This window comes from Echinops telfairi, unplaced genomic scaffold (genome assembly GCF_000313985.2).
Source record: "Echinops telfairi isolate 266 unplaced genomic scaffold, ASM31398v2 ScPeMD7_5;HRSCAF=22, whole genome shotgun sequence".
In the NCBI taxonomy this organism is placed as follows: domain Eukaryota; kingdom Metazoa; phylum Chordata; class Mammalia; order Afrosoricida; family Tenrecidae; genus Echinops; species Echinops telfairi.
In genome coordinates, this window is record NW_022103901.1 from 1,320,783 (window position 1) to 1,335,948 (window position 15,166).

The 15,166-nt window shown below is 58.3% G+C and overlaps 1 protein-coding gene across 1 annotated transcript; it reads left to right on the top strand.

Annotated features, from left to right (window-relative positions):
• The first annotated feature begins 8 nt into the window (after positions 1-8).
• On the top strand, positions 9-14,632 carry EIF3B (eukaryotic translation initiation factor 3 subunit B). The gene is made up of 19 exons (XM_030884410.2): positions 9-105; positions 5,847-6,039; positions 6,541-6,660; positions 6,920-6,977; positions 7,149-7,277; positions 7,587-7,744; positions 8,445-8,573; positions 8,655-8,721; positions 8,887-8,933; positions 9,588-9,798; positions 10,546-10,618; positions 11,130-11,252; positions 11,877-11,955; positions 12,248-12,386; positions 12,729-12,854; positions 13,203-13,280; positions 13,428-13,536; positions 13,973-14,087; positions 14,259-14,632. Exons 4-18 carry the CDS (start codon positions 6,924-6,926, stop codon positions 14,074-14,076), a joined length of 1,626 nt encoding a protein of 541 aa, XP_030740270.1. The 5' UTR covers positions 9-105; positions 5,847-6,039; positions 6,541-6,660; positions 6,920-6,923; the 3' UTR covers positions 14,077-14,087; positions 14,259-14,632.
• Positions 14,633-15,166: the final 534 nt, after the last annotated feature.

The window sequence follows — 15,166 nt, forward strand, 5'->3', positions numbered from 1 at the left end:
CCGAGGCCGAGGCCGAGGCCGGGCCGCGCGCGCTCGAGGACGGCGACTCCGACGACCCCTCCTTCAGCGACCCCGAGGACTTCGTTGACGACGTGAGCGAGGAAGGTGCGTGGCCGCGGAGGGGCTCTCCTCGCGGGCCGCTCTCCGCTCACCCACGGAGCGGGGCTCTGCACACGCTGCGGCTGGGCGCTGGCCTCGCAGGCGTGAGCGCTTCAGGGTCCTGGGGTGGGGGGCTTCGGGGGTCCTTTACGCGGCGCCAGGCCCAGACATCCAGGGGACTTTTCTAGGGGTGTGCTCCCCGCTCCCCGGGTTCCGTAGGCATGAGAGGTCGCGCCGACTCCCCTGCGTGCAGTGGAGTGGGGTGCTTCCAGGACAGCCTGCTTCCTCGTAACTACGAGGGTGGGAGGGAAGTGCTCGGTCCCTGAAAGTAGAGCTCAGCGCCCCTGGTGTCACCCCTGGAATCTGGACGTGCGTGGGGGGTGCCTGTCTGTATCAATGAGGACAGAGCCAAGCTGGAGGCCCCTGGGGTGAGTGGACCCTAGCCCACAAGTCCCTTCTAGGATCCAACACAGCTACCCCCTGGGAATTCCAGGCTGGCGACTTCCAGGCTGCATGTGGGCTTCACCCACCAGCCTTTCCATTTACAGCCCAGCGCTTAACCACTGTGCCAGAGCTCCTGCTGTGCAAAGGGGAGGGGAGGGGCGCAGTAGTAACAGTCGCCCACCGTTTTGTTAGACTTGATTTCTCGTGATAAGAGATTCTGATCCCAAAAGTGGGAGACATGAAGTCTGTCTGAGCTAATGGTCACTTTGTAGGACAGTGGAACGGCCCCTCACCGTCACCTTTATGGAAGCAAGAGACTGCCAGGTCTGTCTCCCACAGTGTGGCTGGTGGGCTCCAGCTGCCCACCTCCTGGTTCACAGGCTGACCCTTGGCTTGACCATGTGTCCCCCCCCCCCCCAACGCTGCTCCTTCACCCTCTTCTCTGCAGCTTCTGTTGTCTTTCCCTTCTCTTACTCGTTGAGATTGAACACCTACATTTCGTCTTTCAATCACGTCCAGTAGAATGGTGCAATGGCTGCCTCACAGATTCCATCTTCAACTGCACTTGGTGTTTGGGCAAACATGGCTTGTCTTGGTGTTCATGTCAACTGAAGTATCATCTGTAAGCTCACCACATTTCGTTTACCTTGGCTTTTCTCACTTCTTTTCCTTCAGCACTTACTTGGCTGTTGCAGCGGCAGTTTCCACTGTTGTAGAGCCAGGCTGAGAACGGGAACCGGGAGGCCCACGTGCCTGGGCTAGGTCAAGGACGGGGTTTGGTGGGGGATTTATGAAGTGCGTTCCCTCAGCAGGGCTGGCAGGTTCTTAAAGGCGTTGGTGCCGAGTCCACGTTGTGCATAAAAGCCGGACTCCCTTTATGAGCCACCTTGTAAATTCTGATCAGGCTCAGCCGGCTGGTTCGCTGGCTGGGGAGTGGTTTTGCAGGCACGCTGAGCACCCACTACAGTTTCCACAACGAGGAGGGTGTTCTTTCGCTCCCATTGCCTTGAACTCACCTGTACCTCCGTTGACAGCTGCCTGGCAGGAGTTTTGATTGGTTTGTTTCTTCCATATAACCTTTCCAGTATTACCCAGAAAGGCGTTTAGATCAACTCACGTTCATTTCTACCACACACACAAGTAGAGAGAATTTGCCTTAAACACCCTTTGAGATGGAAATGCAGCCACATCTCTTCTCTAGCGCTGGTCACATTCCGTCCGTGGAATTTGAGAACAGGAATTGAACCTGGTGGTGACTGGGATCCAGAGTAAAGCGAGGTTGTCTCACCATCGCCTCTCTGGCTTGTTCGGCTGCAGTGCTGAGGCAGTGCCTTTTTACCAGGGCGCTCTGATGGCCACTTCACAGGGGGGCTCTTCGCCTCCCATCCCGTGCCTCCTTGCCAGCCGCCAGCTTCTGTGCGTCGGCAGTTCGGTGGGCGCTGTGCGTTGGGATCCGCTGCGCAGCATTGGGGTTTGCAGTCTGACAGGCGAGCTTACTAGTCGCTCAGAACCTGCATGACAGTGGAAGGGTAAGCTGGGTGCCCTTTGGTGCTGTTTCGCCTCCTCATCTGCCTCCACCTGCTCAGATGTGGGGCTTTCCTGTTGAAGCATGGATAGGGGCCCCACCCCTGACAGCAGTGTGGATGTGACAAGGAGGCCAGGTCAGCCCCAGCTTCAGCGAGGAAGAGAACCCCGCTGCACCCCCGCCGAGGGCCCCAGGCTGGGGTCACACATGCCTCCTTCCTTCTTTATCCCATGCCTTCCCTCAACAGTGCTTTTCTGCTGGGTCCCAGAACACAGGCCAACACCAACATTTTTCTACTTGTTTTTAAGGCCTGTTTCTGGGGTTATTTGGGGTGCTGATTCAGAAAATTGCATTCAGTAGACCCTATCTGCTCTAATCTCTTAGATATGGTGTTCCGCTATATTTACAGCTGTTTCACTGACATATCAGTTTACCCATCCTAGTCTTCAGTATGAGAATGCAGACCCACAGGTGGTAGGATATAACAGATAAGGTGAGAAATATTTGAAAAGAATGAAGTATTAAGGGACTTCCTAGGGAAGCTGTATGTATACCCAGGGTGGCTAGTTGGCTACGCATTGAGGTGCTGCCATAATCATGAGGTAAGTGTTTCGGATCCACCAGGCACTCTGTAGCTTTTAGAAAGATCCAAAGGTTTGGAAACTCCAAAGGGCAAGTCTCTGTCCTGCAGGATCACAATGCGTTAGAATCTATTTGATGGCAGCAGGATTTTTCCTTTCGGTGTGGAGGCTGTGTAGTGTACACAAAGGCCCCGAGTGGGACACCGCAAAGCCAGGCGTGGCTTGAGAAGATGGAAAGGACCGTTGAAAAGGCGCACGTGTGGAAGCCTGGGCCAATCTGGAAGGTCAAAATGTGAGACTTTACAGCAATTTTCATGAACACTTCCCGAGATCTAAGTTTTTCTCAAAGTTATGCAGTCACCGTTGCAGAACACATTTTAATGCGTAGAAGGGCCGGGGGTAGTTTGTGTGAGATGTCTCCGCGGTGAGGGTGACTCCAAGCTGCTTTAACAGAACTCTTCCCTTTCACCGGTTTCTGTGCACTAGTGGAAAGTGGTGCCGTCTTAGAACAGGACTGCAGCATTTTACTTTTAATAGCGGAGTCTGAGCTCTGACAGGTCCACTCTGGGTTTCACAATGCTTGAATCTTTATCATACCCGACTCAATACCAGTCAGTCGGAGGGTAATGACTGCCGGGGCCCTGCTGTAGGGCAGAGTGGAGCTTCCCCCGTGGGTTTCCAGGCAGAAAGACTCGTCTTTGTCTGGGAGGGGGGGGCGGGGGGGCTTGGTGGAGCACAGCCCACTGGTCATCAGGGTCCATATTGATTGAACAGTCGTTCTCATTCATGGCCTTTCAAATGTGTCTTCAGATCAAAGGAGACTGAAGCACAGCCTCACCTCTGTATTCAGTACAGCACAGCAACCTCATGCCTTTCTTTCTAACACAGACAGCTCGAAACAAAGCCAGTCTGTCCTCCTCCATCGTGCTAGCTAACACCGCATTCAAATATCCTGGGGTTTTTTGTTGTTTTTAACGGACAAGCAGAGTGAAGAGTGGTCGATTTGCTTTCTCGAAAACTAGAGCTGATTGGGGGTGTGTGTGTGTGTGTGTCACGTTTGGAATTGGCTGGTCAAAAATGTCTACATTTGAGGCACCAAAAGTGTGTATTGGGTGTGTGTGTGTTAGGCAGGATTTATATGTGATATATAAGAGAATAGGTTTATACTGCAAGAAGGAATGTAACAGCTAGTTAGTCCACACAGCACTACAGAGGGTTCAGTTCACCCCACTTCTGTGAAACAGTTAATATACTGGAAGTCCTTCAGCTCACTTGGGCTGCTGGGTCCAAGGTCAAGGGAGCATATGGCAGTATCTGCCAGTGACCCCCGCCCCCCGAGCAGCAGGTTGGGTCTCTAAGGGAGCTTAGCAAAGCAGGCCCAGATGGAATGACCACGCAAGCAATGCAGGGTGCCGGGACCCACCAGCCTCCAGTGATGTGTGCACCCGTGGTTAGGCTGGTCTCTTATGGAGCCTCAAGCTCTAGCAACACGATCCACGGTTGGCTGGGCCCACAGGTGGTGTAGCTCACAGGTTGAAGCAGACAACTAGCTGAAGCAGCAGCATGCTCCAAGCCACTCTCTGCTCACCAGAGATCAAGGGGCGGGGGAGCCTGCAGAGCCATTGATCTCTGCCCTCCAATCAAACTGACCCAATTAATCTTATGTTCCTATCAGCCAGGTTGGCACAATAACCCTACCTGTCACATGGTGCGTCAGTACTAGTCAGACAGTACTCGCTATCACAAGGTTGATGTGGAGCCGGCAGCCTTCTTCCTGTCCCCAGAGAGTCACGGCAGTTCTACCCCGTCCTGTGGGGCCGCTGGGTTGGAGCTGACTTGATAGCAGTGAGTTTGGTTTGGGGAACAGGTTACCAAATGGTAGGGATTTTTTTTTTTGCCCACCACACCTCTTGTCAGCCATACCACAGACATCTCTCTGGTCCTCGGCCACTGCCTTGTTCTTTGGGCGGGGAAGCCCACCCTTCTGCCGTAGATCTTGGTGCTGTGCGCACCCCCTACACCAAGCAGGGGTCTCACACGGGCTCCTCGGTGGTTCTTATTGATGGTCACTGGGTCCTCGCCCTGCTCCTGAAGGCCCTTCTGTTTGAGTCTCCCACCCAGTCCCCGGGTGGGCCCTACAGAGACGAGGCTAGGAGTGCCGCACTTGAGTGACTCCCCGTTCCCACGCCGAGCTCTGGCCTCTTCCTCCCCGTTTCTCGCCTTCCCTCTGTCTGCACCTCTGCTCTTTCCTGGTTCCACATGCCCGTCTTTGGACGTGGCGTCTTCCTAAGGCGGGCTCTGCGAGCAGACAACGCACGACGCACATTTGAGTTTTGAGCGTGGTCATGAAAAGATCGGCTAGAATATTGCCCGCGTGTTCGAGCTCTGTTCTCAGCCTCCACCAAGACGAGAACAGTGCTTAGGCCCAGCCCTCTGGCCCGGACGCGGCAGGTCCTCCACGCTCCCAGGGAAAGAGCTGCTGCTGCCCGGTGCTGTACAGAGCAGGGCAGTACTGCGCACGAGCCCTGTGGTGCCTGCGTGCTTCCAGCTCGGAGCTGATCACAGCGATGTTGCCGTGCGCTGTGGGTGGGGGCTCTGGCCGTGAGTGTTGAGTGTAACTGGGGCGGAGAGTGTGCACTCGGTAGAAGACCCTCCGAGGCAGTGTTTGCAGCCTCGTTCCACGCAGTTCCCGTGCCTAGAAAAATAGGGGAACCTTCTCCTTGGGGAGAAGGGTGGGTGGACAGAATGCGTTCCGATACTTCTCTCTGCCTGCAAATGGTTCCCTAACTCAGTTCACCGTGGACGCTCTCCTTCTCCTGGGACCATTTCCAGCAATGTGAACACATTGCTCCAACAGCCCTGTGAATACCTGGCTCGGCCATTGTTCGTTGGGCTGCGACCCGCAGGGCCAGCAGTTTGAAGCCACCTGCTGCTCCATGAGAGAAAGGTGGGACTTTCTGCTTCTGCAAAGAGCGACAGTCTCAGAAACCCACAGGGACCGTTGTGCCCTGTTCTGCAGGGTCGCTGTGAATCGGCGTGGACGTGGTGGCAGTGAGTTTGGTTTCTGGTTTTAGCGACGTTCAGTTGCTCTTGCCAGGGGCTGGCTGCCTGTCGTGGTCGTGTAGAGCGCCGTGCCAAGCCTGTAGAGCGTCCTTCCCATCCAGCCTCTGGATCATCTCTGCCCTTTCCCTGTGCAGAGTTACTGGGAGATATCCTCAAAGACCGGCCACAGGAGGCAGATGGCATCGACTCGGTGATTGTGGTGGACAACGTCCCTCAGGTAGGGCCTGACCGTCTGGAGAAACTGAAAAACGTCATCCACAAGATCTTCTCCAAGTTTGGCAAAATCACCAACGACTACTACCCGGAAGAGGATGGGAAGACAAGGGGGTGAGTTGTGCTCGCATGGGGACACCTGACAGGTGCTGAGATTCACACGTGACCCACACACCTGCACAGACTCACCCCGGTGTATCTGAGGCATTAGGAGAGGGTTAGGGGACAGGTTGTGTGTGTGTGTGTGTGTGTGTGTCTATCTCAGACGGAGCAGCGGTTTGGCCTGGGCTCCTGAGATGATGGGGAGAAAGAAGGCAAGTGCCGTGTGGGTCGTGCGTCATGTATTGCACTTTGGCCGCTAAAGTGACGAGGAATGCAAGCTTCACGTTTCTGTGTACCCTCAGCACGGAGGGACACGCTCCATATCCCAGGGACAGGCGCTCTCTGTGCCTCAGTTGGCTTGTGGGCATTTGATGGGCTGTCTTCGTCATTTAAAGAGAAACCTGGGGTGGGGCGAGGAGTCTGGGTGTAAGACTCACACCGAGGTGGGGCTCTACTCTGGGGAGGCTGGACAGCCTCGTTTCAGTCTGCTGGTGGTCCCTACCCGGAATGCAGGTACATTTTCCTGGAATACGCGTCTCCTGCCCACGCCCTGGATGCTGTCAAGAATGCCGATGGCTACAAGCTGGACAAGCAGCACACCTTCAGGGTCAACCTCTTCACAGATTTTGACAAGTGAGTTCAGGCTCAGGCCCTGACAGCCCAGCTACCCCAAGCTCCTGACAGCAACTCAGTGGGGTGCTGCCAGCCTCTGGGTGGTTCAGGACCCTACATGGCCAGTGCACAGCCATGCTCCTGCCAGTGGCACCCTCTAGCCATTTGTGCCACTCAGACAGGGGTGGGGTGTCCCAGGTTGGTGGGTGAGAACCACCCCGAGGGGTAGGTCTTGTTCCAGCCTTTCTTGCGTGTCAGTCGGCTGCTCTTCCTTCTGCAGGTATATGACGATCAGTGACGAGTGGGATATTCCGGAGAAGCAGCCTTTCAAAGACCTGGTACGTTGTGTAAAATCTGTATCGGTGCCAAGAAATGCCTGCTCTCTCAGCCTGGAGTATCAATTCCTTGGGGGCAGAGACAACAGAAACTTGATGGCTCTCTCAAGACAATAGCGATAGGTGTGTTTTCTTTTGTGAGAAATAAAGACGTGTCCTCCTCTCTCTTGCTAGGGAAACCTGCGCTATTGGCTGGAAGAGGCGGAGTGCAGAGACCAGTACAGTGTGATCTTTGAGAGCGGAGACCGCACTTCCATCTTCTGGAACGACGTGAAGGACCCCGTCTCCATTGAAGAGAGAGCGGTGGGTCGCCGGGCGGGCACGCTCCCTCCCCGCCTCCCCAGCCAAGGAGCTTCTTTTCCCACCTGAGCTCATGAACAAGCGGACAGAGGCTCTGTAGGGAACAGCCTTTTCTCGCCAGCAAACAGCTCGTTGCTCGAGAGTTTGGTGTGGTGGCGTGGCATGGCGTGATGGATTGGGTTGGAGTGGCGGTGCTGTGGCTTTGTGCAGGGCGCACCATGGACAAGCAGGAGGAGCCGCCTCGGCAGGAGGAAGTGAGCTGGCCCCTGGCCTTTCCCTGCTGGGCTCACGCTGTTGTCCCTCTCTCCACAGAGGTGGACGGAGACCTATGTGCGCTGGTCCCCAAAGGGCACCTACCTGGCCACCTTCCACCATAGGGGCATCGCGCTCTGGGGCGGGGAGCAGTTCAAGCAGATCCAGAGATTCGGCCACCAGGGAGTGCAGCTCATCGATTACTCGCCCTGCGAGAGGTGAGCCCTCGGGGAGGACAGGCAGAGACATGGGAGCACGCACCCCTTTCTCTGAGTGTCCAGTGGACAGGTGATGTGGACTGCCATGGTTGTTGGTGATCTCTTCCCCCACACTCTGCATCCTCCCCTGGCTGTCCTGTTGACAGGAGACCACAGCAGGTGTTCTGTGACCTGTCTGCTGTGTCTCTCCAAGGCTGGCTCCTGGCCCTCCCTTCCTGCTGACGGGGGCACTTTCACCAGGTGGGGTCGCAGCACCCCTGCCCCCAACTTGGAGTCCAACTTAGAGAAAAGTGAGAACCCTGCAGAGTTACCTGTGCCAGGCTTCCAGCGAGCCGCCTAGGGCTTCCACCGCTGTGCCCAGCTCTGCCCTGTGCCAGGCTTCCAGCGAGCCGCCTAGGGCTTCCACCGCTGTGCCCAGCTCTGCCCTGTGGTAGCAGAGATGAGTTGGTGGGATATGCCCTGCCATGCTGCACTGAGGGTCTTCGTGGGAAGGGTCACATCTGGAGAGAAGCGGGCTCTGGGCCCACAGTGAGCCCGGCAGCGTTGCCCTTGGGCCGTCTCAGTCCCCGAGGTTGCGATGTGGTGTGTGCAGCCTCCTGCAGGGCAGGCTGCTAGGAAGCATGTGCAAGGCGTGGTGGCTGTCCATCAGGCAGTGACGGGGAAGGAGGGTGGAGTGACCTACAGCACGCATCTCTCCCAGATACCTGGTGACCTTCAGCCCCCTGTTGGACAAGCAAGAGGACCCGCAGGCCATCATCTGGGACATTCTGACAGGCCACAAGAAGAGGGGCTTCCACTGTGAGAGCTCTGCCCACTGGCCCATTTTTAAGTAAGTCGGCCTGTGCAGTTTGCCTACGATGTTGGCCGCAGGTGCCCCACCAGCCTGCAACCTCTCTGCTTCCCTTTGCAGGTGGAGCCATGATGGTAAATTCTTCGCCAGGATGACCCTGGACACACTCAGCATCTACGAGACGCCCGTGAGTACCTAAGGAAGGGACTGTCACCATCTGGCTGGGTCCTGCCTGTGTCTGATGCTGTCAGGCTGGGGCCGCAGCTGGTTTGCCAGCTGGTGTCCCCTCTGTGAAAGACAGGCGGGAGGCCGTGGTGCTGTTGACCTAACTGTGCCCCTCCGTCCCACACAGTCTATGGGCCTGCTGGACAAGAAGAGTCTGAAGATCTCGGGGATCAAGTGAGTGGGCGCTGGGCAGGAGGGCAGTGCCTCTCGGGTGGGCTTCGGTTCGATCAGCTTCCCATTTGTGAGCAAGAGACAGGCCATAGCCCTTGGAGGCCCCGGGGATCTGCATGGGGGCTGCTGCCGTGGCCCCCGGAAAGCAGGCATGGTTCTGTGACCCGTTGCCCAGCCTGGAGGCAGCTGTCTCTATGCAGCAGACCTGGAACGAAGAAGGGCTTGGGGTCTAGAGACCCTCCGTCCACACTTCTGCGGCCTGGTCCTCCTCTTCACCTGCGGAGGCAGGTGGGCAACAGCACCGTGGGTCTCAGTGCTGATCTGAGCTCAGGGCTGTACACCCAAGGGCGCCGTCGCCCTTCATCCTCTTAAACTCCTTAATAGGAGCCTTTCCCCCCTGGCGTCTTGTCTTCAGTGATGCGTAGAAACCCCCAGCCTGGCGGCAACGGTCTAAACACAGTAGGCGTTGAGGGGGCCGCAGGGCCTCGTGACGCCAGGGGAGTGGTGGCACATAGCGGCTCCTTCCCCAGGGCGTGAGCGAACTAATCCTCCAAGGTGCTGTGCTGTCACTGGGGACCGTGTTCTGACCTCCGACGCTGACAGCTGCAGCTGTGTGCTTTCTGTCTGTCTGCACACTGCATCTTTTTTGTTCCACAGAGACTTTTCCTGGTCTCCTGGTGGCAACATCATCGCCTTCTGGGTGCCCGAAGACAAGGACATCCCAGCCAGGGTCACCCTGATGCAGCTCCCCACCAGACAGGAGATCCGAGTCCGAAACCTCTTCAACGTGGTAGACTGCAAGCTGCACTGGCAGAAAAACGGCGACTACCTGTGTGTGAAAGTGGATCGGACCCCAAAGGGGACCCAGGTGAGCTGGCATGGGGGAGCCGGCAGCTCTCAGCTCAGCGCACACCTGGTGCGTTGGGTGTAGGGTGCTAGCGGCCTGGTTCTAATGAGTGCAGTTTTCAGGCCCACCTGATGTCCTCATAGCGGCCTGGAGGGGAACCCTGGGCTCGAACTCTGGGCTGTGGCCACACAGGTGTCCAGTGAGGCGCCCACACCTGGCTGCCGGTGTCCTTTCGGCACACAGAGTCTGCCCTGCCTGTGGTTACCCGGCATACCGAGGACCACGCTCCACCTGCCTCCTCAGCCACTTTTCACCCTTTGAGCGGTGCAGGCAGGGCCCTCAGCAGCCCCGACCCCACGGCGTCATTCTAGGGTCTGCAGCCACTCCCTGCTCCGCACAGCCGCCCGCCCCCTACGGTGCTGTGGCCTGTGTGTAGCCCTGGGATGGTGTGAGGGCTGGAGAGGAGCATCTGTGGGTGTGTCCTCTGCACTCAGCCAGCGGGTGCCAGGGTCCAGGCTTTGGGCTCACGAGGGTTTTGCACCCTTTGAGTTGGCAGCCAAGTGCTTTAGTCCTGGCGCCACCAAGGCTCTGAAGCGTTCAGCTGTGTTTCCACGAGCTTTGTTCTGCGTGGCCAGGCTGCCCGCTCGTAGCTCCCTCCGTCATCGTGGTCCTCGAGTCCTGAGCTGTGCCAGCTGTGCACACCCACGAAATGCTCACGTCCTCTGACGGCGTGTGCTGCTCTTCTCTCTCTGTCCCCGCCCACCCCAGGGTGTTGTCACCAATTTTGAAATTTTCCGAATGAGGGAGAAGCAGGTGCCAGTTGACGTCGTGGAGATGAAAGGTGAGTGGCATCTTGGTCCCTGGACTCACATGTGCGGTTCTCACCTGAGCCAGACCGGTACCGGACTAAACCCTTGGCTCCTGGGAGCTCCCTGCTCGCTCCCACCCTGACCAGGAGCAAGCCCTCAGTCTCTCCTGCCAGGGAGGGGCTGTCATGTGGGTGGGGGGGGGTGTCTTGTCTGTTCTGAGGCTCATGATGTCTGGGTTGTGTGGTTGGTCTCCCACTGGGTGCTGTAGCAGTGGTTTCCTCCTGAGTGCCAGGAGAGTGGATAGGCTTGACGTGGCTTTGACTCCTGTGTGTTCCACCTGGGATTGTGGGGGTGGGGGGGTGTTCAGTGAGGCAGAAAGGGGGGGCAGCAGTCAGTACATGCAATGCCCGACTTTGGCATGGTGTTGGTGCCAGGGTTGCTCGCAGGGGTGCCCTGCGAGCTTTATAGACCGGGCTGAGGGGGGGGTGTTTACACGTGTGCGCCCCCACACTGCTGACCCCACCCCGTGCACACTGACCGCAGAGCCCATCATAGCCTTTGCCTGGGAGCCAAACGGGAGCAAGTTCGCCGTGCTGCACGGAGAAACGCCGCGCATATCTGTGTCCTTCTACCACGTCAAGAGTAACGGCAAGATCGAGCTCATCAGTGAGTGGCCCCTGGGGCGGGGGCTTCTGTACCTAACATCGGGCACTGGGCAGGGCTTCCTGTTGATGTTCTTGCTGGGGTCCTGTCGCCAGTCACTGATGTCGCTCTCCTCTGGGGCACTGTCTCCCATGGTCAGGCTGTCTGGAACCCACCCTGACCCCAGGGCAGTGTGCTGTGGGGGCCTCCGGCCTGTGTCTAGCCCACTGCGGCACACCCTGATTGTACCCCCTCAGCCTGTCACCTTGTGGGAAGTTGTTTTGAGGATTGGTGCATCTGTTGAAACCTTTCCGACTCCCCGGAGTATCGGGCCTTCTCGTGAGGTGAATAGAATCCATGGTCCGTCCCCACTTGTGAAGGGAACTAGTGTCAGCATTACTGGTTGTCCCTGTGGTGGACTTCCACCCCGCTCAGTGACAGCCGCTGGCCCGTGGGGGGTCCATGCTGCCATCTGTGTGGGCCACCTTGGGCCCGGCCTCAGCAGAATAACCAGCAGGAGAACTGCCAGCCTTGTGTAATGGCTGAGTGCTAACTGCTGTACCACCAGGGTATCCACTGGGTTCTGACTGGCTGCCATGGTCATGCAGAGCCCTGCAGGCCAATGACAGGCACTCCCTGTCCTTTCAGAGATGTTTGACAAGCAGCAGGCCAACACCATCTTCTGGAGCCCCCAGGGACAGTTTGTTGTGCTAGCCGGCCTGAGGAGGTGGGTTTCTGCTCTTGGGGTGCTGGGAGAGGGTTGCCCCAGGGCCTGTTGATGGGACCAGGGTCACACGACCCCTGGCAGTGTGCCCATTGTTCACAGTCCCGGTGGGTGGAGCAAGTGGCCTTCTTGGCTGTTATCACCGTGTGACCTCCCTCCCTGCCTCTGCCGGGAGATGGCCTCTGAGCAGGAGTGGGGGGCCCTGCATTATAACAGGCACTGGGTGCTGCCCACGGGCCCCCTGGGGGTGAGGCGAGCTCTGGGTGCAAGCGTGTGCGTGTGTCGTCCTCCTCAGTATGAACGGTGCCTTAGCCTTTGTGGACACATCTGACTGCACGGTCATGAACATAGCCGAGCACTACATGGCCTCCGACGTGGAGTGGGACCCCACGGGGCGCTACGTCATAACGTCTGTGTCCTGGTGGAGCCACAAGGTAGGAGACCAGGCGGCACAGAGTAGTGGTGGGAAGGGGCCCTGCCCTGCTGCCCTGGGATTTCAGCTCTTTCCCTGTCCTCCCCCTCTGCGGTGCTGGCCGCTCCTTCAAATGGCAGCATGTCCCGAGTGCCGTCCCCCGGGAAGTCCTGGTCGCCAGCCAGCCAGCCGGTTTCTCCTTCATGGGGAAAGTCTTGTTGGGAACCAAGGTGTCTCGCACTGAACTGCAGGTGTGATGGCACCACCTATCTGCCCCAAGGTCCTCGTCACAGCCCAGGGCAGCCGGCCTGCGTTTGCTCAGGCGCCCTGTCCTAACCCAGTTCTGTGGCCACCCACCCTCTAGGTGGACAATGCCTACTGGCTGTGGACCTTCCAGGGACGTCTTCTGCAGAAAAACAACAGAGACCGCTTCTGCCAGCTGCTGTGGCGACCTCGTCCCCCGTCACCCCTCAGCCAGGATCAGATCCAGGTCCGCAGCCCTTCCGGGAAGCTGAGGGAGTGGGGACGTGGTGGCCGTGGGCTGGAGGGAGGAGGAGACGGCGTGACGGAGGGAGGTGGTTATGTGTGAGAGATGCGGGCTCAAGGGAGGAGGTTCCTGTATTGCTTGGGGTGGGGGCTCACGGGAGCCGTGGAAGAGACACGGTGCAGTAAGAACGAAATACAGGGTGGCAGTGTACCCCCTAGGCCCGTGGAGTCAGCACCGTCCCCGAGCGGCCTTGCTCACCTGCTGGAATGAACTGAAGTGACGGGTCTGCGTGGCCTGGGAGACGCCCAGGGGCGCCACGTCCTGGAGCTTCACGTGGCTTCTCTGTTTCAGCAAATTAAGAAGGACCTGAAGAAATACTCCAAGATCTTTGAGCAGAAGGACCGTCTGAGCCAGTCTAAAGCCTCAAAGGTGAGGGCTGGCTGCTGGGCAGGGCCATGCTAAGCTGGGAGGGGGGATGGGCAGGGAATGAGCACTTAGGGGGTTGTGTACCTACGGGGAACTCGGGAGTGACATAATCAGGACAGCGCCTGACCTCAATGTCCCCTGGCTTTGCAGGAACTGGTAGAGAGAAGGCGGACCATGATGGAAGATTTCCGTAAGTACCGGAAGATGGCACAGGAGCTGTACATGGAGCAGAAGACCGAGCGGCTGGAACTACGCGGAGGTAACCAGCCAAGCAGTCACTCTGCGGGAGAACGACGCTGTTAGCGCTTATAGCCTGTAGACCCTGGGTGGCCCCTCGGCCGGGAGGTTTTCGTCTGCTCAGAGAGGCCTGGTCTGCCCGGGAACACCGTGGTTTTCACAGCACATGCCGTCTCGGTGGTTGCCCTCTGCTGCCCTGTCTGAGGTTTCCCATCCTTGCCCCCCTGCACCCCGTGAGGCTTCCGTGGCCTCGGGGTCCTGAAGTGAGATTTCCTGTCACAGACAGGCTCCAGTGCAGCCAAAGGTCTGCTTACTGCTGTAGGACATGCGGGGGCATGTGTGCAGGCGCCTGCAAGTGTCTGCGCTCAAAGGCAACCCCACAGCCAGGGGTTGGGCCACGGGTGGGAGGTGGGCCCGCTTGCTCCAGCTTAGTCTGAAACACCCATTCCCCCCCCCAGGCGTGGACACTGACGAGCTGGATAGCAATGTGGATGACTGGGAGGAGGAGACCATTGAGTTCTTTGTCACCGAGGAAATCATCCCCCTGGGAGACCAGGCGTGATGCGGCCGACGGTGAGGGGTGTTCAGGGGAGCTGGCTCCCTGGGGGGTGGCCACGCTGGAGAGAGGTTTGGGGAGCTGGCTGCTTGCCGGGTGTGGTGACAGGCCACAGTCCCTTCGGGGGTCCCTGGCCCCCACAGGCTGTGGTGCAGTGATGCCGCGTGATGGGCTCTTCTCTCCTGCAGCATCTTCTCCACGTCTCCTGCCAGTCTGGTCCCTCTGCAGAGCCAACAGCCTGGACAGGACCTCGGGTGCTGGGCCTTTACCATCTGGACACCCTGTGCCTTCCCCTGGCGCCAACCGTCTAAAACTCCAGGCATCGTTTCACGTCTCTGCTATGAACGAGGCACCTGAGCGCTGTGCCACCAGTGTTTGCTGCCCAGACTCTGCGTAGGCCTTCCCTGCCTCTGCCACTGAGCACGGCACCTCCGGTGCCAGTGCCACTCTGGGCCTCTGCCCAGGTGCGTGCCTGTCCTGGGGGACGGGCAGGGGCGCCTGTCCCCAGGGGGCCCGGCTCCCGCAGGCTGACCACAGAATAAAGCAACACCCCTGTGTGAAACACTGCTTTGCCTGTCTTTGTGGAGGGTGGGTGAGTGAGCAGGCAGCCCCGACGCCCCAGCCCAGAACCCGCCTCCGTTTCTCACTGTGTCTTGTCTGCGGGGAGGCCCTGGGGCTGCATTGTGACCCTGTGCCTGCTGCCTCTCGGTCCCTTCTGGAGGTTGGTTCATGGAGCAGTGGCACGCCTGCCCACCGGCAGACAGACCCAAGGGCTCCTTTGAGATGGGAGAGGCTCCTGGTGGACAGAGCACTGGCCTTGGCCTCTGTGGGGACCCCAGTTTGGGCCACACACTGGCCCGTCTGCGGGCATGCAGAAAGCACGTCTCCGGTGACCTGTGGTTTCTGAGAAGCCACCCACTGCCCCAGCGCACCTTCCTTTCTTGAGTTGTCTTCATCTCTGGGGCAGGTGGTGACCCGGCCTTCCGGTGGCCCTGGCTGTGTTCCGTTTGTTTGTCAATAAAAGACTTTGGGAAGGACACACTCTTGTCGCTTCCTCAACTCTCCCATGGGGCAGTGGGTTTCCTGAGCAACACCC